This window comes from Zingiber officinale, chromosome 8B (assembly GCF_018446385.1).
Source record: "Zingiber officinale cultivar Zhangliang chromosome 8B, Zo_v1.1, whole genome shotgun sequence".
NCBI lineage: Eukaryota > Viridiplantae > Streptophyta > Magnoliopsida > Zingiberales > Zingiberaceae > Zingiber > Zingiber officinale.
Window position 1 is genome coordinate 9,995,035 of NC_056001.1, and position 23,049 is coordinate 10,018,083.

General features: G+C 37.4%; 4 protein-coding genes across 8 annotated transcripts; 3 read left to right on the plus strand and 1 right to left on the minus strand.

Annotated features, from left to right (window-relative positions):
* Window positions 1-8,678: 8,678 nt before the first annotated feature.
* On the plus strand, window positions 8,679-12,444 carry LOC122017101 (triosephosphate isomerase, chloroplastic-like). Of its 4 annotated transcripts, none has more exons than XM_042574601.1 (10): window positions 8,679-9,041; window positions 9,343-9,369; window positions 9,487-9,534; window positions 9,966-10,035; window positions 10,272-10,395; window positions 10,898-10,995; window positions 11,322-11,393; window positions 11,519-11,692; window positions 12,001-12,083; window positions 12,193-12,444. In XM_042574601.1, exons 1-10 carry the CDS (start codon window positions 8,877-8,879, stop codon window positions 12,247-12,249), a joined length of 918 nt encoding a protein of 305 aa, XP_042430535.1. In that variant the 5' UTR covers window positions 8,679-8,876; the 3' UTR covers window positions 12,250-12,444. The 4 variants fall into 4 exon arrangements, 3 of the variants coding, with proteins under 3 accessions (XP_042430535.1, XP_042430533.1, XP_042430534.1); XM_042574599.1 differs by having other exon boundaries at window positions 8,682-9,041; window positions 10,898-10,982; window positions 11,261-11,393; XR_006121272.1 differs by lacking the exon at window positions 12,193-12,444 and having other exon boundaries at window positions 8,681-9,041; window positions 10,898-10,982; window positions 11,261-11,393; window positions 11,519-11,910.
* A 669-nt stretch (window positions 12,445-13,113) lies between these two features.
* Window positions 13,114-15,032, plus strand: LOC122017102 (putative HVA22-like protein g). Of its 2 annotated transcripts, XM_042574603.1 has the most exons (6): window positions 13,115-13,481; window positions 13,564-13,662; window positions 13,739-13,795; window positions 13,879-13,942; window positions 14,020-14,232; window positions 14,617-15,032. In XM_042574603.1, exons 1-6 carry the CDS (start codon window positions 13,453-13,455, stop codon window positions 14,908-14,910), a joined length of 756 nt encoding a protein of 251 aa, XP_042430537.1. In that variant the 5' UTR covers window positions 13,115-13,452; the 3' UTR covers window positions 14,911-15,032. The 2 variants fall into 2 exon arrangements, with proteins under 2 accessions (XP_042430538.1, XP_042430537.1); XM_042574604.1 differs by lacking the exon at window positions 13,739-13,795 and having other exon boundaries at window positions 13,114-13,481.
* Window positions 15,033-17,597: 2,565 nt separating this feature from the next.
* LOC122015159 (two-component response regulator-like PRR95) lies at window positions 17,598-21,755 on the plus strand. The gene is made up of 8 exons (XM_042571905.1): window positions 17,598-18,105; window positions 19,048-19,209; window positions 19,311-19,441; window positions 19,528-19,680; window positions 19,979-20,120; window positions 20,220-20,421; window positions 20,593-21,283; window positions 21,372-21,755. The coding sequence occupies exons 1-8, from the start codon at window positions 17,892-17,894 to the stop codon at window positions 21,498-21,500; spliced, it is 1,824 nt and encodes a 607-aa protein (XP_042427839.1). The 5' UTR covers window positions 17,598-17,891; the 3' UTR covers window positions 21,501-21,755.
* Window positions 21,756-21,832: 77 nt separating this feature from the next.
* On the minus strand, window positions 21,833-22,785 carry LOC122015160 (germin-like protein 5-1). Its single transcript, XM_042571906.1, has 2 exons — window positions 22,552-22,785; window positions 21,833-22,474 (listed from the first exon to the last, which is right to left on the minus strand). The coding sequence occupies exons 1-2, from the start codon at window positions 22,742-22,744 to the stop codon at window positions 21,930-21,932; spliced, it is 738 nt and encodes a 245-aa protein (XP_042427840.1). The 5' UTR covers window positions 22,745-22,785; the 3' UTR covers window positions 21,833-21,929.
* Window positions 22,786-23,049: the final 264 nt, after the last annotated feature.

The following is a 23,049-nucleotide window of genomic DNA, read 5'->3' on the forward strand; positions in this document are numbered from 1 at the left end:
CGGCGAGATCCAGTTACGGGCCTGCGGCTCCTGTGACGACCTGGGACCCAGTCGCAACTTCTTCATCCAAACCCATATCGGTACCCGCCCAGCGACCTGTACCTGGGGATGCATCGGACCCATGGTCTCCACCAACAGGACGATGACAGAGACGTCCGACGCCATGGCAGAGGCCACCCCTCGAAACGCGTGGTGGGAGGAATTTTTGGCCCGCATAAGTCAAAGTTGCGCAAACTGAAAAGATTACGAATTTAAATAATAATTATTATTAGAGAATACGATGATGAACGGCCGCTGTTAGATGTTTTTTCTTTGTTTATTAATTATTTATCTTCCTCGTCAAACCACCCTTGGCCGTGTTTACCTTTGCAGGGAAGGGGCAGTCACTATGACTACATTTGATGTCCTCTCCTCTGTTTACCTCGAAGAGGGGCCCGATGTTCAGCGCTCTGAAAGGTGTAGGCACCAGATAAGATAATCTATAATTTTCAACTCTCCTCTTTTCCTGTATCCTCTGCTCTTCTTCTTGCCCCCACCTCTCTTCCCTTCTCCTCCCCACAAAAGTAAACACAATTCTTTTTTTTAGTCTACGTGCGAGCTTAGATTTTCTTTAAAAAGCATTTGTGAAAAATGATTTTCGCTGTTATGTTGAGAGTCTTTGTTTCCAGCCCTTGCCTCCAGTTAATTAACAAATACAGAATTGACATTCCATAGTGATTTTGATCTTATTTCTTAGCAGTAACATTATGACCAGGGCGAAGACTGTTAAATTCATATTATAAACTAATTAATCTGTCATTATGATGCTATTTCCAGATAATTTTTGTCTTCTCCTCCCTTTGCCTTTCCTTCAAGCCACGCAACGGTAAAAACAAAGAAAAAAAAGAAAGGTTCTTTTGCTTTGAATGGAACGGAAGAGCATTCACCTTTGAAAATGTTGAAGGAAAAAAATTTATTGATTTTTTTAATATAGACAAAGTTTAAAAAGAGGACAAAAAACTGAGGTAATGTTTTTCCGATTTCTTTTTATCTTGTAAATTGGAGGTCAAATTTGAACTAACGATTTTTTTTTTGAAAAAAAATAGTTTTATTTGTATTTAGAAAAAAAAATGGCACTAACTGGTTAATTAATCATGCATGATTTTAAATCGAAACGTAGCAACAGGTTAAATGTCACAGTCCGACATCTGGCGGACAGAAAGTCAACCTCACTAATTATTTGACTTTGACCAGAATTTTGCATGTTTTACCAATGGCCGCCAACATTGCAACGTTAGCCTCTTTGCGTGCAAAAACATTAAGAATATGGTTATTGATCGGACGGCATGATGGTCAACAAGGTGTGGTTCGACGTGGCAGAAAATTGAGTAAATATGATTTCAAACTCAACGTTATACAATATTTCCCTTACCCCTTATTTGAAAATAACTTAAGTCATGAAATTGAATTGAATTTCATTATGAATTGAATTCTATAAGAAATTGAATTGAATTTCATTATGAATTGAATTCTATAAGAAATTGAATTCTATAAGAAATTGAATTGAATTCCATTATGAATTGAATTCTATAAGAAATTGAATTCTATAAGAAATTGAATTGAATTCCATTATGAATTGAATTCTATAAGAAATTGAATTCTATTCTCATGTTTGGAATGAATTGCAACTTAAGTTATGGAATTCTTATGTTTTACCATTTTATCCTTCTCTCTTTTTTCTTTTCTTTTTTTACAAAGAAAAGAGAATGAGGGCACAATGGACATAATATGGAGAATTGAATTCCCTATCTAAATAACACATAAAGAGTTGTGATTTACTTTTGCCTTGTTTGATGGAATTGGAATTGAATTCCATATCAATTCTTAGCTAAAAAATCATTCCAAAGCATGGAATTCAATTCCAATTCTAAAAGGAATTGAATTCCATATCATTCCAAACAGGCTGTTATAGAATTTGTCATGATATTTGCACGACATATATAATATTTGTTGTGCATTTTTGTTTTCAATAATGTAAATTCTTTAATATTTTATAATATTGTGCGGCCTAATATAAAAATACTATTATATAAATATATTAGTATGATAATAACTAAGGGGGTGCTTGGTATATATTTGGCAATGAGAATGATAATGGATTTTATTGAGGGGTTAATGATAATGGGAATAATTATTGGATTGATGGTGCTTGGTATAGATACTGGAATGAATATTATTCTCATTATTCTCAAAAACGACGATCGAGTTCCATAGTCCTAAAAAAAGGATCACTGTTGTCACCAATAGAAAATAAAGAGGCAATAGAAAATAAAGGACACTAATTTCGATTGACGAAAATTAGATAAAAAAAAAGACGTTGAAATGCGAAAATCAAAAGAGAAAGAAAGATGAGTTGAGGCAACTGACTCACCTTCGACAAACCAGACTGTGGCAAAGAGGCGAGTTGAGGCGCAGCGGCGAGTGAGGAAGAAAGACGCAAAAATGCGAAAATCAAAAGAGAAGAAAAGGTTTGACTCGAGGGGCTGGGCCGTCAAAAAAAAAACCACATGAATAGGGAGGAATGGGTTTAACGATAACCTAGGAGTGGATGGGTTATGAAAGTAGGGGTATCAAATTCATATTTTGATTCCGATTCCCATCTACCAAACATCAAGAATGGGAATGAAATAGATTTCATTCTCATTCCAGCATCTGAAACCCGCCTACCAAGCATCTCCTAAGTCTTATCCCATTAAGTGGGATCGACTATATAGATTTTTTTTACATCATTGAACTCTATCCTCCAATATATCATCATCATCTATATTTAAATAAAAAAAATTTTAGTCTTCATCTTCCTCATTTGATGTATGTGTTTGTCATAGTTTTACTTCGTCTAATTGAAATTTTTATTGGTTATCTAAGTACATACTCATATCATCTTAAACACGTCTTTTAGAATTTTTCTTCGATAGATGCAACTTTAATTTTTCTCTAACGCTCTAATTTCTTATTCTGTCCATCCTCGTATGTCAACACATCCACCTTAACATCCTCCACTCTACAACTCTCATATTCTGCTCATATGCTCGAGCCATAGCTTAACACTTAGCTTCATATAACATAGCAAATCCGTCTAATTGCGGTTTTATAAAATTTTTCTTTAAGTTTTAGAGGTATTTTAAGATCATATAAAACATCCGACGCTCTCCTCCATATCAACCATCATATTTGTATTTTATATAAAATATCTCTCTCAATTCCTCCATGATTTTACAAAAATAATCTTAAATATTTAAAACTTTCGGTTCCAGGCAACTTATCATCTCATGTTAACAATTGTCTCATTATGTCTAATATAGCTAAACTTAAATTCTCTAAATTTTGTCTTTATTCTACTAAACCAAAAACTTTTCCCTTCTAATATTTTTCGCCAAGATTCTAATGGTATTACTTCTTCACATGTTTCATCTAACAAAATAATATCATCTGTAATTAATATGTACTACGATAATGTGTCTTTAATGTGTGCAATGAGTTTATCCATAATTAGTATAAAAAATAGAGACTTAAAGTTGATCCTTAATGTAATCTTATCTTTATTATAAATGCTTCAATTACTCTATCTAATTTTGTAAGTCATTCAATTTTTTGTTTTCCTAACCACTTCTATACCTCTATCGGAATATCATATGGTTCGATGGTTTTTCCATTGTGTATCCCATTGAAAGCTTGTTCTACTTTTGAAGTTTAAATTCTACGATAAAAATTTAAATTTATATATTTATTTAACCTACTTAAATTTTCTAAGTTAAGTTGGTCAGCTAAATCTTCATTAAAAAGTTGATAAAAATACATCTTCCACCGCTCTTTTATTTCTCTAACTTTTGCTGGTACCATATTACATTCAATTTTTAATACATTTTATTTAGATAAGATTTTTTGTCTTCCTTTCTCTCACTTTAGATATTTTATAATTATTTCTTTCCCCTTTTTTTATCTAATTTTTTATATAATATTTAAAAGTTTCATTCTTTACGTCATTCACTATTTTCTTAGTCTCTTTCTTGGTTATTGTATATTTTTTTTAAGTTTTCCTCATTTTTACAAATATATAATTCCTTATAAGCTATTCATTTTTCCTTTACTTTCTCTTATACTTTCTCATTCCACCACTAAATTTCTTACTTGATGGTGCATATCTCTTTGACTCACCGAGTATACTCTTAGTTATTATTTTCAACTTTGATAGCATCTTATCCCATGTCATATTAGAATTACCGTATATTTCACCTAATACTTGTACTCTTATTTTCTCTTTAAATATATTTTAATTCTCATTATTTAACTTCTACTACTTAATTCTAAGAGTTGTATATTTTTTTCTATTGATATTATGTTTGAGACGTGTATTCAACAGTACTAACGTATGTTGGGTAGTTAAGCTTTCTCTAGGGATGATCTTGTAATCCCTCTTTCAAACCATAAGAAAGTCAATTTATGATTTATTATTCCCACTTTTAAACTTGACTACCTATTATTTTTTCTTAAAAAATTGTATTAGCTAATATAAGGACATATGTTATCACAAAATAGAATATATTTTTTCCTTCTTCATTTCTCATTTCAAACTCATAATCCCCATGTATTCTCTCATATTTCTCATTTTTCACTCCGGCATACCCATTTAGATTATCTTCTATTAAAATTATTTCATTTGGCGGGATGTTTTATAATACTTCATCTAGGTCGTCCCAAAATCTTGATTAAGTAGTTTCATCTAATTATACTTACGGTGCATATATGCTAATTATATTAATAGTTTTTTCATCACTATTATATTAAGGGTTAAAATTTTATCTCCTATTTTAATTATTCCTATAACTTCATCATTTAATGAACTATATACGATAATATCCACTTCATTTCCTGTTTTACTATTTCCTGTCTACCATAACTTAAAACCTGAGTTCTTTATCATCTTTACCTTCTTACCTACCCATTTTGTTTCTTGTGCAAATAAAATACTAATTCTTCTCCAAATCATCGTATCTACTACTTCCATTGATTTACTAGTGAGGGCTCCTATGTGTTGGTGCAGGTTTCGCTAATAATCAGGTTTTGATGTATGACAAATAGGTTAAAGTTAGATGTATTGTTTATCTAACATTTTTATCAAATATGCAAGACTGATGGGTCTAGAGGACTTGAATACTATGCTGAAGTCCAATTAGGTTGATAGTTAGCACGAATTCCAGATTGGTTGAGATATGGCAGGAGGAAGTCCAATTGAGTTGACAACTGACTGAAGTTCAGATTGGTCGAGATTTGGCAAGAAGTACTGGTGGGTCAAGGGACCTAGCATCAAGGAAGTTTGTAATTGGTAAGTGGAGGTAAGCAATTAGAGGAGAGATCTAATGAGGATATGTTTCCGGTTGAGGGAACAGTAGGCATCGGTCCAACTTAGGTCCATTTGAGAAACTTAAGCTGAGACGGTGACTATATCTTAGTTTCGAGGAAATATGATCTAATTAATACTGCTACCTTATTGTTCTAACTTTATTTTGTAGCATAAACATATTATGGTTGTCTGAATTAACTCTTTTTTATAGGAAAGACAAAGGTGAGAAAGGGTGGTCAAGGTGCCAGGAAGGATCTAGGCACTCGGAGTTGCTCTGGGCGTCCGAACTAGTTTCGCAGAGGTAGCGACCCCGAGTGGGTGCCTGGCAAGGCACTCGGGTAGCCCGGACGCCTGAAGTTGTTCCAGGCACCCAGACAAGGGAAATTCCATCTGCATGTTGAGTTGGAGCACAACGACTGGCCGACCCACATCAACGATCTAGGTGTCCGGAGGTGGATAAACTATTAGTATCCTGAGGTAGTTTTGATGTAATCAATCGAATTAGAGTTAGGTCTTATTGTGTTTTGATCCCCTGTGTCTGAGTGTGCAGGAACTTAGGGGCACAGGAGGTTGAGAAAAAGACGCGGCTAGCAAGAAGGACGGTATGGAAGAGAGACGACGGGCTTGTACGTCCGAGGGACGAGGCACTGCAGAAGAGTACGTTGACAAATGAGAAGGAAGCGCGTAGCGGTTTTGAGGGACGAGAAGCTAGAGCGGAAGGTTGCTCGAGAAGACTAGAAAATATGTTCGGGTAAGCCCTATTACGGATAGCTGAAATTACTCAATGAATCTTGATTCATTATTGATTCTCTGAGATTGTTGAGTTCTATGATCAGTTCTTTAATCTTGGTGTGCAATTGAGCTACCTTTCCTTCTTCTTTCATCTAGAGGTTGGTTAGTCGATTTCGGAGGATGTCTTATCTTGCTAGCTTGGCCTCCGATGTCCCTTCATACAACCCTAGAAATTTCTCCCAAAATTCTTTTGCTGAGTCATAGATGCCGATTCGATTGACTTCTTGGGGTGGAAAAACGCTCAGCAGGTGGAACTTTGCTTCGTCGTTCGTCATGAAGTCGTTTTACTGTTTTTTGCTCTAAAGGTGTTCTTCTTTTTCCTCTCTGTGCTGATCTCTAGGTACTATAAAATCATATTTGATCGTAAGAAGAATTTTAAAATCAATCTTGAAGAATACCTCCATACGGTGTGTCCACAGCGCAGACTCCCCCTCGAACTTTGATGGGTAGATGCTTGATCCGACCATCATCTTCTTGCTTTAGCAGACGGTTAGTCCTTTTAGCATGATTTGGCTCTGATATCAATTATTGGACCAGGTAGACCGGCTATAGCGGATAAATAGTCTTGAAAAGAAGTTAGAAATTTTCTCTTGCTTTTGAACAAAGCAACGACACAATATTAATTAAAAATAAACAATTAACATAAAAGTAATAACTTAAAAAGTAAAAAAAGCTTAGAAATTTATTGTATTACAACCTAGGTGATTGTTAATCCAAGACAGTTGAAAAGCTTTACTAAAAAGGCTCTTCATGAAGGCATAATAACTTCTTATAGACTTTGAACACTCAAGAATTGCTTAAGAAATGAATACAAGAGTTCATATCTAATTCTTAGCTCCATGAGGCTTTTTATAGCCTCCTGGAGAAAGTTATTATTGCTCTCTGAGGTGCCTCCAATGCGCTCCAGGACGCCTTCCCACATTAAACTTCTATCCCCGAACTTTCTCTATGCGAGGGGGTACCTCCACCCTATCCAGGGCGCCTTCATTCAAGCTTTAAGGCGTCTCCTCGTAGCTTCGAGGTGCCTTAGACACTGTTCATCCAAGGTTAATTTTTGCACTTTAACCCTGTAAAAAAAATATTAATCCACAAAATAAAATATAACCTATAAAATAGAGTTAGTACAGTTAAAATAAAATAATTATTAATTAAATCCTATCTTATCAAGACAAATATTTAGTCATGGTCCCAGCTTAGACTTCCAAAATGGCTATAAGTTGGACCAATGCCTATAATTCCACTGGGACTTATTCTCACTAGATCACTCTCCTCCAGTGACTTACCTTTACTTATCATTTGTATTATTTGACTTGCCTCTTGACCCACCAGGTCTTTCTACTAGTTGTCAGGTTCATAAACCCAATTGGACTTTAGCCAACTGTTAGGTCTCGCAGACCTAGCCGAACTTCTTGTAAGATATCAGGCCACACTTTGACTTATCTGAACTTTGTGTCAGTTATCATGTCCTGAGACCTAACTGAGCTTCAGCCTGGTATCAGATCCTCTAGATCCATCAATTCTTATACACTCGATAAAAGTATCAGATTACACAGAATTTAACTTTAATCATTTGTCATTCATCATAATCAAAATTCAATTATTAGTGTCAACTGTACTAACATTCATTAGGTGAGTTTAAGTCCAAATAAACACTCATTTATTATTTCAAGGTCCTCCCAAAAATACTAAAAGAATTTAAAACTTTCGTAACACTATAGTGCTGGTGTTCATAAACCAGCACCATATTGATATTGAAAACTTAAGTTGTGGTATTAATTTATGAAGACCACCACTAAAATAATTTTTATTTTATTATTTTTATTAATAAAATTAGCTCTATTAATTTTATTTTATTGTTCTTTATAATTTGATATTACAAATAGACGATATTAAAAATAGAAAAATATTTTGGATATTTTATTAATTTATATATATATATATATATATATATATATATATTTTTAATTTTTTATTAAAGTTTTAAAATAAAAATAAATAAATTTAGAATGTCAATAAAATATAAATTAATTTTAGAGGAAACATAAGAAAGGAAAATGAGGCAAGAGAAAAAAAGGAAAAATTAAATATTACATGTAAATGAGAGGAAAAATCTTCAATTGCCAATGGGGTAAAATTGAAATCAAGTATGCATTTGGGGAAACATAAAATTTGGGTGTGCCTTTTTAGGCAAAACTAAATTTGAAATGCATGAATTTACCGAGTTTAATTAGGGCTGTGTAATATTTTTTTTCTAGGTTGGGTAACAATAATTTTTTTTATCTAGGCCCCACACTAAATTGATTCAGCACTTGGTCCACTTCCACCCTATTAAAATTTAGATAGAGATCCTCTGATCTAAAATTTCTAAATTAGTCCGGATCCTTATTAATTAAATAGATTGAATTCTACTTATTAAATAGATAGAAATAAATTTATTCAATTAATAAATTAACAGGACTTTTTCTGATCCAGAGATTCTGAACCAGATATCTGGCCTCATTCCGCCGAATCTTGCTGGATTCTTCGACGCCGAAATCCTGGAAAATACGTGTCGGCAGAAGAGTGGGCCTGCGGCGTTATCTCGAAAATCTTGGTTTTCTCTGCCACGCAACTCTCGAGCGGAATCTATTGGGGATCCAATGGGGAGGACATCCTGGCACAGAAATAAGTAAAGGAAGGGAGAAAGGTTCGGTAGACGACGGCTATGGCGGCGGCAGCGTCATCATCTCTGGCATCGCAGTTCTTAGGGCTTCGCCGCGAGGCAGCCCCTTCCACCGCCCTCTTTGTCCAGAGTGCCCAGTCCAAGCTCCGACTCCCCTCCACCCGCTGCCCTAACGGACGAGTCGTGGCCATGGCCGGCACCGGAAAGGTCAAACTCCTTCCATTTTTTATCTGCCCTGTTTTCTACATTTTTGGACGGCAGAACGTAGAAAATGTGATCTGTGTCGAAGATCCATTCGAAAGACGGGATCTTGCTGATTCTTGATTTGCGTTTACAAGGACAAAAATAAACAATTTTGTTCTTTCTTCCTTTTATTTGGGTGATACTGATATTTCAGTATCTAATGAATCATAGACACCTATATAAATATATTATTTTACGAGAATACCTTTGATTTCTCTTTATTCTGCGCTCTTTCTGATATGTATCTTTTTCAGACGCCTTGCAGTTTTTCGTTGGGGGAAATTGGAAATGTGTAAGTCTAACTTCCTATATCTTTCGTTTATTTCTTGTTTTTGATTACTTGGAACCAATGGCAACAATTTACTTTATAGTTAAATCAACTCTATTATAATTTTTGCTTATGTGTTAGCCTCAAGAATGGCTGACATCCAAGACAGACAACTTGAATTACTTGAAGGTGTGAGTTACCAACTCAAGCACTTACCATATTTTTCCACCCATTCAATCGATCCATCATGTTCACATCATTAAGAGTGATATTCTTGGCTTACAAATATAGTTTTCTGGAGTGGTATTCTCTGGAGGAAAAAATTCACATTTTGATGCCACAATGGGAGTACATTAATCTATGATGAATTAGGAATTTTTATTTCAAGGTCTTCATAGACAAGAAAAACTGCATTTTGTGTGTTTAGGATATAGATGGTCATAGTTAAATATGTAATAGGGATTTCTTTGGATGTAAAATTGAGATCAAATCCTATATACGAATGATAATTCTCTTGACTCTTAATGATAACATTTGGTTTTGGCACTATGATTGTAATTTCAAACACATCTTACTCCTATAGTCATGTATATCTAATTGGTCCATTTGTTCTCTTCTAGAATGGGACAACAGATTCTGTTAGCAGACTTGTCGCTGATCTGAATGTTGCCAAGTTGGAAAATGATGTAGGTAAGATTATCAAGTCACTTTGTTGTATACTCTTCAAGTGAAAATATCTGAGTTTAGCATGAATCACTACAAACCAATATAATTACATGCTATGCCATTTGGGATTTAATAATTTGTCTGTTCACACAACCTGTTCTCTGGTTCGGAACATTTCAGTTACCTCATAAATGAATCACTACAACTATATATGTGATTTGGATGTTTTTAATAATCACTTTGCCATGGTACTAATGCAGATGTTGTTGTAGCACCTCCATATATCTATCTTGACAAGGTCAGGCAATCATTGACTAATCGCATTGAAATATCTGCTCAGAATTCTTGGGTAGGGAAAGGTGGAGCATTCACTGGTGAAATCAGGTCAAAATATTGATTCTTTCTTCATCCAAAACTAATTCTTTCACTAGGATAACACTTTAAGCTGAAATATTCCCCTTTTTTAAAACGAAGTTGAGAACCTTTCTTTCTTACACAAGCAATTGTGCAATTATTACATTTTGTTAACGTTGACCAACTGACCATTAATACTCTTTGGACCTTTTTTTGGATATTTGGTCAAAGGTTAACTTTAAAATGGTACAAAAGAAGGTCTTTTGTTCAAAACTTCAAATCTTGCTAGTGTTATCAGTCCATATAGTTGAATTGTGTAACTTTGACATCTATAGAGCTAAGTGACAACAGACTTGCTACTTTTATCACTGAAAGCATATACTTTCTCAAGTGTGTTATTTGCTTAATGATGGTATCCATTTGAAGGGAAACTTAAATACTCCACATTTCTGACAATAGAATTAACTCTTGTTGTTCTATTAACAGCATGAAACATAATATATTATTGTTAATGTTAATTTGTGCTATACAGTGCAGAGCAATTGATAGATATCGGATGCAAGTGGGTTATTCTCGGTCATTCTGAGCGCAGGCATATTATTGGGGAGGACAACCAGGTAGCACTCCAAGGTTTATTATGCTACTCTATCTTTGGCATATTTCCTACATTTAAGAGTGTAACACTTCCATTCCATGTTTTGATTGTCTAGTGCAAGCATATGTAGATGTCTAACTGAATTAGTTGAGACTTGGATGTAAATAGACAATAGTCAAAGAGCTTTAATGCATTTTTCTCTCTTTAAGATACTTGGGGCCTAATAATCGAGTTATGCATAGTTTCTTCTCATTTATCCTCTAAAGATTATATTTCAGTCATCAAGTTTTTCTCTTCCAGTTTATTGGAAAGAAGGCAGCATATGCATTGAGTCAAAATCTTAAAGTGATTGCTTGTATAGGAGAAAAGCTAGAAGAGAGAGAGACTGGAAAGACATTTGATGTCTGTTTCCAGCAAATGAAAGCTTTTGCAGGTATTACTATAGTCCACTCTTCTCCTGAAAACACAGAATGAATATACATGTTACTTAGGATGCAAATAGATAGAATTCGCCCTTGGACTATTATTATATCTAATTCATATTTTAAATTTTCACAGATAGCATCTCCGATTGGACTAACGTTGTTATCGCTTATGAGCCTGTATGGGCTATTGGCACTGGGAAGGTGGCCACACCTCAGCAAGCTCAAGAAGTACATGCAGCTGTACGTGATTGGCTCAAGAACAATGTCTCAGCTGAGGTTGCTTCTTCCACTCGAATCATCTATGGAGGTAATATCTTACTTTATAGAATTTCTAGTATATACGAACAAAGACAAGAACGAGATTTATAACTCAGATTTCTATCTTTATATTAACCAAGGTATCATGTGTATCATAATTCACGAAATCTCTCTGTCTCTTGGTGCTGCTGCATCAACCAGTCTACATCGTGTGAACAATATATGACGCGTGAACAATATATGACGCTGATCCTTTTTTTACTCCAAGTAGACATTTTTAAGAAAGATCTTTTTTTTTTTCATTTGACCCTTGTCTAATTCATAAAATTAAAGAAAACTGGATCATGTCCATTTCAGGTTCTGTGAATGGAAGCAATTGTTCAGAACTCGCAGAAGAAGAAGATATCGATGGATTTCTTGTTGGAGGTGCCTCACTCAAGGTAACAGTCAAGCCTTGCTGATATCTTGCCATACCCTGATTGATATTGCCATCTATACGATGAAGTGAATGCATATAATCTTGAATCCACTCGTTCACTTGTTCTGTAGGGTCCGGAGTTCGCCACCATTGTCAACTCGGTGACTTCAAAAAAAGTCGCAGCTTGACCCAATTTCTGTTCAACTTTGAAGAACCAATCTCCAAGACTAGGAGGCAACTTGGTCAAGATACATAATTTTTGAATGAGAGTGAACTGGATGCATGTCTTATTAAACAATACCAGGCTTTGTTAAATTTCTGCTAATGTTAGCTTATATTTCAACAAACTTTTATGAATAAATGGAATTTTAGTTTCGATTTCAGATCATTCTTTTTTTTTTGTTATTTAGCTTCTTCGTGTTGTGAGGAAAAGAAGAGAGTTAGCATTCAATCAATAGAAAGCCACAAAGTAGAATAAAATACATCAAAAGCTTTCTTCCAGATTGAAGAAAGAATTGGCTCCCCGACAAAACCATGCTTTCTCTGTCTTACGCGGCAAGGAAGGCACAGGCTTTGTAAATAAAACTCTTATATGGTAGATTTTATAAAAACAATTACAAATGTATGAACGAGATTCAAAGTAATTCTCTGAAAAAAAAAACTAAAATTAAGTAGAGAAAGAAAGTAAGATAGATGTTTTAATATTAAATATTGTTTGCTTATTAAAAATAGAGATATAGAAAAAATTTAGTTATCTTAAAATGTCACATTATTATGATACATAAGAGATTAGAGAAAATACATGGACAAAAAGAAAGCAAAGAAAATGATACCTCTTAATTAGCCTTAACAAGCTCTTTTATATATACAAATATAATAGTAATATGTTATCTTTTTGATAAAATAATATACATTTAATAATTAATATAATTTGTTAATAAAATAGATATATATTTGTCATCTAAATTTTAAATCATCCCCTCCTCAACTTTCTTTTCCAATTTGGAATAATGAAATTTGGGGGCATTTTCTGTCATAGTAAACAAGATCAGCTTTTCCAGCACTCCAACATTAACATATATGCTTTGCTTCCGGTAATGGGCGAGAGAAGAGAAAAAGCTTCTCTTCCTCTAAATTCTTCTTCAGTCTGTCTCCCTTTTCCGTCCACTCCTGTATCTTATTTTTCCGTCGATGGCAGTCGATGCGGTCCCGTCCACCACCGCCGCGCCTGTTGGCGGCGTAACCAACTCCTGCCACTTCCATAAATAGCTTTTCGTATGCACCCCTTCATCTCTTCTCTCGAAGGCAACTATCCCTTCCATTTCCCCCCTTTGATCTCGGAGGTAAATCTCATGTTTGGACGTCGTTCTACTCTGTAGAGATCGAGAACGATGTGCGCTTTTTTTACCCGAGCATTGCTGTAAGCGATTCCCGCCCTAAAGTTGTTTGCTTGACTGTCGCAATGACGGCGAATCTTACTCTGTGCCATTTGTTCCTTGCAGAATGGTCTTTGGCTATGTTTACCCCGCTTACGACTGCTACAAGACGGTAGAACTCAATAGACCAGAGATTGAGCAGTTGCGATTCTGGTGTCAATACTGGTTAGTTATTTTCTTCTCATGAACGCTGTTGAACAAAAAAAAAAACATTTTAAAAAAAAAATCTTTGTTTTTTCAGGATATTAGTTGCCATACTATCAGTGTTAGAGAGAATTGGTGACACCTTTATTTCTTGGTAAAGAATAACCAAACTGTGTTTCTAAGGTTCACTATGTTCTTCATTTCCTCTAATCGTTCGATTATACTTGTTTTCTGAAGGTTTCCAATGTACAGTGAAGCAAAACTAGCATTTTATATATATTTGTGGTATCCTAAAACAAAGGTATTCGAGTTCTCCTTCATTTGCTTTGTTTGTGATCTTTCTTTGTATTGTATTCTTAGTAGTTTCAGTTGTAACAGGGAACAACATACATCTATCAAAACTTCCTTCGACCCTTTATTGCAAAGCATGAAACTGAGATTGATCGTACTTTGCTGGAGTTTAAAACAAGGGCTGGGGATGTAATGGTACAGTTTTGGCAGAAGGCGGCAAAGTATGGCCAGACAAGGTTCTCTGAAATCCTGCATTACCTGGCTTCACAGTCACAATCACCGCGAAAACATACTGTTCAGGTATAATTTGAGTGATGTCTTTAGTTGAACAAATTACATCCCATGCTACATTTCTTCACCAAAGATTTATAGAATCAGTTGATAGATGGAACCTGCAATTTTGCTAATGAAACCTTATCAAATATTTAGTAAATCAATTGAATCTGTGCTTCAATTACAAGTATGTCAGTGGGTTGGGAAACTGCATACTTTGTTGAAAAGATACATTGCAATCAAATGTCCCTTTTTCAGGAACTAAGCTAAGGATTAGATGACGAACAGGATAGTCTGTGTTGGTATTCCTTGGATTCTTTGCCATAACATTTTGTTTAAGTTTCTTTTCCTCGAAAACTTGGATCTTTTATTATGGCATTCCTCCTAAGTCCATCCGTATCCGTATGGCAGCTTGGACTTTCTCAACAAGGATCAATGGCGCTGCCAAACCCTATCAAAATCAATGTGCAAGAGAAGCCCATGGAAGACCTGTCTACATCACGGTCCACTGGTGTTCGTTCTCAAGCCCAGCGACAAACTTGTCAAGCAGCAGCTTTGGGAACCAACACCCATCAGCCACATGCTGGAGGCAAAGCAGCAGCGATGGAGGTTGTCATAGCTTCTACTCCAGGTAATGAAGTAATGGCAAATGATGTGGGGAAACATACTAATGGCTCGCGTAAAGTTAAGAAAAAAACAGGATAATATTGCTTAGTGTTGTCTTTATTTCTATTCTCTACTTGCATTTATATAGTTAACACTGCTGAAGGAAAGCGTTGCTTGTAAATACTCTTGTAATAAATGAACATGGCATTAAATTCCTTTCATTTGTTGCCTGGAGTTAGTTTCTGGTAGTGGGCATTTCTGTCCCATAATGGTGGTGCGGTGGTTAAGGTACACAGTATTTTCATATGAGATATTGTGGTTCAAATTCGACACGTCCGAACACATCTTCCCCACACGTTTTTCTTATATCTTGACCACTTGCACTAGTGGCTAATTGTCATCCGTGATTTACCTCTTCCATATGGACCTAGAGACGGACTAGGGGTGCTCTGGTTATGACGTTGTTATCCATTGACTGAGGTGTCAGGTTCGAGCCCCCATCTGCGTATGCTCTTATCAATTTAAGTCCCTATTTTAGGCACTGTTGACTGAGGTGCCGCGTTCGAACCCTCTTATCAACTTTTTATCCGTCGGATATGTGGTACTGAGACTCTCAAAAAAATCTCTTCGGGGGTTTCTGGGGTATGGGGCCGCAGAGCGGTGGGCCCAGTCACATTAAAAAGTTTACCCTACTTTAGTTTTGAGTCCCCGGGGCATGGTGCCAAGGTAGGACATTCAAGTTGTCACCTAGGTACCCACGGTTCGATCCCCAGCTATGGCGTGTTTGCAGGAATTTTCCTCCAAATGGGGAGTGCAATCAAAGGATGCTGGGTGTCTAGGTTGGCTGTCGCGCGCGCTTCCTAATTTACCCTAGTGCTCTTATCAATTTAAGTCCATATTTTAGGCATTGTTGACTGAGGTGTCGCGTTCGAGCCCTCTTATCAACTCTTTATCCGTCGGATATGTGGCACTGAGACTCCCAAAAAAATCCCTTCAGGGGTTTCTGGGGTATGGGGCCGCGGAGCGGTGGGCCCAGTCACATTAAAAAGTTTACCCTACTTTAGTTTTGAGTCCCCGGGGCATGGTGCCAAGGTAGGACATTCAGGTTGTCATCTAGGCATCCACGGTTCGATCTCCAGCTATGACGTATTTGCATATTTGCAGGAATTTTCCTCCAAATGGGGAGTGCAATCAAAGGATGTTGGGTGTCTGGGTTGGCTGTCGCGCGCGCTTCCTGATTTACCCTAGTGGTCGGTGGAAAACTTCTGTGGGGCCAGACCGGTCAACTCCAAGGATAGTCAATGAAATTAATTGAGATTATTATTTTTTTTAGAGACGGATTAGTGAAGACGTTAAGAGGAGACGAATCTTCTCATGGCATATGGCAGTGAGCATTTTTTCTTAATAAACACAAAAAAAAAAAAATCTCAATATTAGTTCATTAATTTTATACTATATATGTGCTTATATTGTTTTATTAAAGAAGTAAATTATTTAATATTTTATGAATATAATTAAATTTATAAATGCATGGTTTAAAGTGAAGTTTGTTATTAAATGGTGTTAAAATGGTCTTCAACTTCAAACACATTCCAACAGTTCGAAGTAAAATTTGTTTGCCATACATGAGGGCTTATTTAGGGAGCTGGATGCTCCGGATTATGGTCTCATGATAGGTTATTTAAATTATTTTTTAAGTATTCATAGTTTGAACCTCAGCTATAATGTATTTATAGAATTTTTTTTTTCTAAATGGGAGGTACAATTAAAAGATATTGAGTTTTTGGATGGACATCCGCGTGTGTTTTCAATTTACTCCGATGACTAATGAAAAATTTCTATGAAACTAAATCAGAAATAATAAAAAAATAATTAATAAAATTAATTAGAATTATCATTTATTTATAGAGCTGGGCAACAACACCCAACCCAACCCCAACAAACCTCGTAAACAAATATCAAAGAAACCTAAAGAGGACAAGTTATGGAAAATATCTGAAGTCAAGTTGTGATATTAAAAATCATTATGACAACATTATCTTCATCTCGAGCTTTAAGCCTTTCTCTACTGTCTGGCAATTTGGCTTATTATAGGCTGTTTTCCAGTCTCTCAAGTCGGATTCTGCGTGCTGAAGCAACCACTTGCATATGACTTTGCACGGCTCTCTAGTGGTGCAGTACGTTATTCACAAAAAAACGTGGTTCACAAATCTTTGAAGAATATACCAATACCACTAATTCAGTGCGTATAAAGATATTAAACGGCTCAGGTGGCTCATAAAGATATTATACTCGTCCAGATAAGAAAAATCGGCAACAATGGCAGGCCCTCGATTTTTCAAGTAAAATTAATTGTGCCGGGAAGAAAAAAAAAATCTAATCGAGTTTATACCAACGTGGAGAAGGAAAAACAAAAGAAAAAAAAATAGCGGTGGCAATGGAACGGAAAGCACGAAATCTGGAGGCGAAAGCTGACCAATTTCCTTCTGGTATGTGTATCCCGAATCTTTGCAAGTAAAATCTCGTATCCACCACCAAAATATCTACCACTTACATTGCGACAACTCAATCATCCGTTTCTTCTCAATGTACACGGGCGCTTACCCGACCCTCGGCCCCCACTTCCCTCCAACCACAGCGGCGGTACGAGTGGTTTGTTAGTCGACGTCCCTTCGGCCTCAATCTGCGGCCCGGATGTGGTCGATCCACGACCGCAAAGTCGTGAGTTGAGTATATCCAACCAGGAATCGCCACGCGTCTGATTCGAAAATATCTTCGATCCGCAGGATGGAGGGCTTCTCGACAATTTGTTGGGACGGCGACGGCGAGTTGGGGTTGGGAAATATCCCAACTGGGTGAACCAGGCGTGGCCATGTCATCGCGGATGCTGAGAAACGTGTGGCGGTGAGCGCGTAGGTCGGATCACGTGGCCCGATCGAAGGGCCGGGAGGCGACCGCCAGAGGAAGATATTTTTCTCAGGGGTTTTAGTTGCGCGGAGGAGCGGATCTCTCATCTCTGTGGGTTATTTACCGCACAAGTGCGTAGAAGAAAGCGTCGGAGCGAGATTTTTGTTCGAGAAATGGGGAGAGGAGAAGATAGTCGGAAAGAGGCGGAAGAGGCGGTTGTAGAAAGTGGAGATGGGGAGGAAGAAGAGGAAAGGATGGAGGAGAAAGGAGAGGAACTGAGATGGGTAAAGCTCTTGCCGAGGATGCCGGTGAGGGTGCTGCTCGTGGAAGGCGACGATTCCACTCGGCAAATCATTGCGGCGCTCCTCAGGAAGTGCAGCTACAGAGGTTTGTTATTTCTGCTTTCGATCCTTTTGGCGATTCTTCGGACTGTGGATGCGACCCCTGTCCGCGATGTGATCTTCCTTTTCGAAGAGATGTTTGATTTAATGGCATTTGCGTACGAGAGATTCTAGGAAACATTCTCATCTTCTGTGATTGCGGTTAAAATTATGTTCCGACCACCCTGATCGAACTTTGCTAAACATTTTTCTTTTGCTAATGCTGTGAGAATTTTCTTGTTGAAAATAATAATTTTTTTTAATCTCATCAGCAATCCATTAATGAAATTTTGTCTATGAGGTTGAAGAGATTCTTGTTCAATGTGTATATTAAAATTAAGAGTTCAGATTGCGAGGTACTATTGAAAGGATACATGCTAGAGAGTGATGGTCCTGGTACATAAAAAACAGAAAGCTCCTAATATCAAATTATCGAATGGATAAAATAAAATGCAAAATTTGTTATAGTTACTAACCTTTGAATTTTGGATGTGAATAACAAACAATTAACTAAAAAAAAGGCTGCATGAGGACATGTTTACCGCTAATTTTTAAAGTTTAATTTGCAACATTTGGTAGTTTAATGAGATTATATGGATGGAGATACTAATGAGACAGATTTTTCACTTATTGGGAGCTTCAGGGAAGAGTTTACTTGTACTCAAATTTCTTGGGATTTCATATAATAATCAATGTTTGCATGACTATACAATCGGCAAGATATTTTTGTTTTGAAAGTTCTGGAACTTCTGGCATCCCTTATTTTCTTTTTAAGAAATGCATAGGGAAGCTTTTAGACTGTTACAATCTATGGCTTCTTGATTCTACATAAGTAAACTTATCCTTCTTTTACTACTACTATTCCATGAGTATAAGATGAGTCAGTTTCAAGGTAAATTGACAACTTTAATATGGATATTTTCTTAATTTATGTTTGTGTGTTCAACAGTTGTTGCTGCATCAGATGGCTTAAAGGCATGGAACACCTTGAAGGAGAAACCACAGAGTATTGACCTTGTTCTGACTGAAGTTGACTTACCATCAATCTCAGGTTTTGGTCTTCTCACCTTGATGATGGACCATGATCCATGCAAGAAGATTCCTGTCATAAGTATGCTTCATACAACATGAATTCTCTCTTCCTTTTTTTTAAAGAAAAAGGTTGCAATTATAATTTGTCCACATATTTACACCTTGTTTTGCTTGATGCAGTGATGTCTTCACATGATTCTATGAGCATTGTTTTCAAATGCATGTTAAAAGGTGCAGCAGATTTTCTCATTAAGCCAATTCGGAAGAATGAACTTAGGAATTTATGGCAGCATGTTTGGAGACGACAAACTGTAAGCTTGAGTTGCATTGCAGACACTTTTGTTTCCTAATTAATCATCGAGTTTAGTCTAATATTATCATTTTCATGTTTTATCAGGTAAGTGGATCTGGGGAATTACATGAAATTCAGGACAATTGTGAGGTAAAGCATAATCTGAAATCTCATTCTGGTAAAAGAGAAAATTCAGCTCAGTGCGTGACTATTATGCAAGCGAATAAAGAATGCAGTGAACAAGGGAGTGATGCTCATGTGAGTATTTATATTTCTTTGTTTTTAGGTTCAGGGGTTGTGTGTCAATATCCTTGAACATGTTCGTGAACAATACTAAGCTAGACTCCTATAGTTCTATTCTTCTGGTTTAATTTCTTTTCATGATGTTTTATCTTTCCATCTTTGATTTTGGTTTATTCTTGTCATGATAAGATGGTTCCCTATATCCCGCTTGAATGTTTTCATGCTTCGAAGAGTTTCTGCTTAGTGTGTTTTAGTGTAGATTTGTGCATGGTGTTTTATTGAGACATTGCACCTTTTGCTACATTTTATGCAGAGTTCTTGTACAAGGTATGACATGGAAGCTCAAAGTACACACAGGAAACAGGAGCTCCCAATAGCATCTGGTGCATTCATGGATCAGAATGGACAGAATATTCAAATGAAAAACGTATTCAATCATGAAATTGCAGCCAAAGGCACTTATCTCCCATTTTATAAATATTTTCCTGATGCAGTATTTGATACTTTAGATAACTTAAATTTGCTGATTCTAAAAGACTAACTTTATGCTACAGTGGACAATGAAACTAATGGCCAGAAATTTCATCAAGAAAGAACTTCCAAGGATGTTGAGTTGGTTCAAGATTCTAATTGGCAGTCGACTTTTATGCCTCACCTGGAGCTCTCTTTAAAGCGATATGAGGGACCCTTCTCTGAGAAGCAAGAATGTGACAAATCCAGTGCATGGAACCATTCGAGTTTGTCTGCCTTCTCACTGTGAGTGTTTTATTTTGATTACGGCCTAATTCAAGCAATGAGCGCATGGAACTATTCGAATTTGGTCTTTTTCTTAGGCGTCTTTGAATCCTATAGGGAAGCGTCATAATAAAGAAAGGTTATGGAAATTGTTCAAATCACCAGAGCCACTTACAATTTAGTTTACTGCAGGTACAATAGTAAAACAGTCGCACCTACATTGTTGCAGCAGAACAATGGACTTAATTCTATTGATCCTCCAAATCATCAGGGACACAAAATCAATGTGGAAGATATTAATTCTCTCTCTGGCGGATCTACAGTTCAAGATGGAAGGGTAGTTCAATGCACCCCCGTTCGAGTTGTCCCATTTTCACTTCCAATTGCAGATGGGTCTTTGAGTTCTGGATATAGCAAAGCGTTCTATCCGCAGGCAGGTCAACCTTTTTGGAATCCCAGTACAGCATCTATATGGCAGGAAGCAGCCAAACAAACTCACTCTTCACACCAACCTGACCAAGAAAATCTTGACTCTATCCAAGCTGACCTCGATGTGGCTGATGGTAGAAGTTCATCTTACAGTTCGGCAGGAAAGAACGGTGAAATTATGGCGCTCGATGAACATAGGCATGTTACATCAGCAAATGGAGAGAGTGCAGCTAGTAGCATATGCAATACTGGCAGGAATCATCTCAATGGCAGCGAATGCGGGAGTGGTCTCAGTGGAACAAATGTCTTCTGGCCGATGACGGTGAGTGGAAATGATGAGGACAAACTTGCCTATGATGGAACAAAGCCAGCAGATTGCCATCTCTTAACCCAGAGAGAAATGGCCTTGAACAAATTTCGATTGAAGAGAAAAGAAAGATGCTTTGAGAAGAAGGTACAAAATGCAAATCAACCCATAAAGCTGGTGCATTTGTTTTTCTTCGTTTGAGATAATTAGATGTGAAATTGTGAAACTTTCACAGGTTCGCTATCAGAGCAGAAAATTACTCGCAGAACAGCGTCCTCGAGTGAAGGGCCAGTTTGTTCGACAAGAGAAGCTCAACACTCAACCAAGATTAGCCGGTGCGTGTGATTCGGCTGCTGCTGGATAGCTTTGGCATTCAAAAGAGCAACTAATCACAGTAGAGAGAGGCTTCGATATATAGTTGATGGTTGGCCTATGTAGCTGCACTAACGCTGTTGGGAAAGATCTCAAAACTAAGTAGCCTGTGTAATTCTACACTCTTGCTCGTTTGTTTACCTACTCTTTTGTCTGTTATATATTTCCTTGTAATTATTATTAAGTTCATTACTTGCCTCACAACTCTTCACGCTTTATTAAGTTCAGTTCATAAAATTCTTTGCTTCGGGAAATTCTTCGCACTTGAGATTGAGTCATTGCGTAGGAAGAGGGAAAACGAACAAACTTGAGGGTGCACCAAAGTTAAAAAACATTATATTCAATCGACAAAGTTTGGACGAACGAGGAAGAGCGATTTTGTGATAAATGGTTGAAATAGCGAGAGTCAACCTCGTTGACTTTATTTCTTGGGCGCGAGCCGTCTCTTGATCTTTTCCACGTCCTTGGTCCCGATCTGGAAGGCTTTCGCGAGCACGTCGTCCGGCACGGTGGGGTTGGCCGCGAAGAGCGTGGCGGCGATCGACTGCGTCCCAGGGAGCTGGCTGTTGAAGCCGGCGATGACGGCGGCCGGCATCTTCCCGTTGTTCTTCTGGAAGTGGACCAGCCCCCGCGGGAAGACGAACACCTCACCCTGGCTGATGGTCTTCGCCACCAGCTTGTTGGCGGTGGTGATGAATCCGACATCGAGAGCGCCGTAGAGGACGAAGACTATCTCGGTGGCGCGTGGGTGGGTGTGCGGCGGGTTGAGCCCTCCCGGCGCGTAATCGATGCGCGACAGGGACACCCCGAGCGTGTTGAGCCCGGGAATCTTCTCCACGTTAGCGCCCGTCACCAGCGACCCCATGGTGTTGTTGGTGGCGCCCGGCTTCGCCAGCCCCGCGAAGAAGAAGTCCGCCGCCGTCACATCCGCCGCCGCCTTGCACGCGAACCCATTGACCTCCACACCTGCACGAGCTAAGAATTCATAGTTACCCGGCCAACTGCATCAATCAGCTCAAAAAGAATATTCATTTTGAAATTACCAGAGCTGGGATCGGCGACGCAAATATCTTGAAGCGGGTCAGGATCCCCGGCGAGGCAGCGAGGAGGAGCGCCGACGAAGAAGAGGACGACGACAACTAAGAATCTAGTCGACTTTGTCATCATTCTTCTTGCTCTGCTTGATAATTCTGGATACGAGAGCTTGACATGGACAATTGGACTCGCTGATGGCATTTATAGTGTTTTATCCATGGCGATGCCTTTTTAAAAGAAATGAATAGAGCAGAAGTAAAGGATTCTTTTAGGTTTGATTTGGTAAAGTGGTTGCCAAGGCATGAATTTGGCCATTTTCAAGCCAAAAACGCGGGACAGACAGTCGGAGAAAGTAACATCGCATTAAATTATTTATTCGTCAACGATAATATTGAAAACTCTCCCCAAAATACAACCCAAAGTTGATTAGTTGGCCCTGGGTACGATGACATTCAGCAGACTCTTATGTATTTAGGGTTCCAATCTCAATTACATTTTATGCTTGT

Excerpts from the sequence above, each read along its gene's own strand:
- LOC122015160 (XM_042571906.1), bottom strand. The coding sequence starts at position 22,744 with ATGCCATCAGCGAGTCCAATTGTCCATGTCAAGCTCTCGTATCCAGAA. Across the intron at positions 22,475-22,551 it reads CGTCGCCGATCCCAGCTCTG|GTGTGGAGGTCAATGGGTTC; the intron begins GTAATTTCAAAA and ends TAGCTCGTGCAG.
- LOC122017101 (XM_042574599.1), top strand. The coding sequence starts at position 8,877 with ATGGCGGCGGCAGCGTCATCATCTCTGGCATCGCAGTTCTTAGGGCTT. Across the intron at positions 10,396-10,897 it reads GCATTCACTGGTGAAATCAG|TGCAGAGCAATTGATAGATA; the intron begins GTCAAAATATTG and ends TGTGCTATACAG. Across the intron at positions 11,693-12,000 it reads CACTCGAATCATCTATGGAG|GTTCTGTGAATGGAAGCAAT; the intron begins GTAATATCTTAC and ends TGTCCATTTCAG.
- LOC122017102 (XM_042574603.1), top strand. The coding sequence starts at position 13,453 with ATGTGCGCTTTTTTTACCCGAGCATTGCT. Across the intron at positions 13,663-13,738 it reads CGATTCTGGTGTCAATACTG|GATATTAGTTGCCATACTAT; the intron begins GTTAGTTATTTT and ends TTGTTTTTTCAG. Across the intron at positions 13,796-13,878 it reads GGTGACACCTTTATTTCTTG|GTTTCCAATGTACAGTGAAG; the intron begins GTAAAGAATAAC and ends TGTTTTCTGAAG.
- LOC122015159 (XM_042571905.1), top strand. The coding sequence starts at position 17,892 with ATGGGGAGAGGAGAAGATAGTCGGAAAGAGGCGGAAGAGGCGGTTGTA. Across the intron at positions 20,121-20,219 it reads TCATGAAATTGCAGCCAAAG|TGGACAATGAAACTAATGGC; the intron begins GCACTTATCTCC and ends TTTATGCTACAG. Across the intron at positions 21,284-21,371 it reads AAAGATGCTTTGAGAAGAAG|GTTCGCTATCAGAGCAGAAA; the intron begins GTACAAAATGCA and ends AAACTTTCACAG.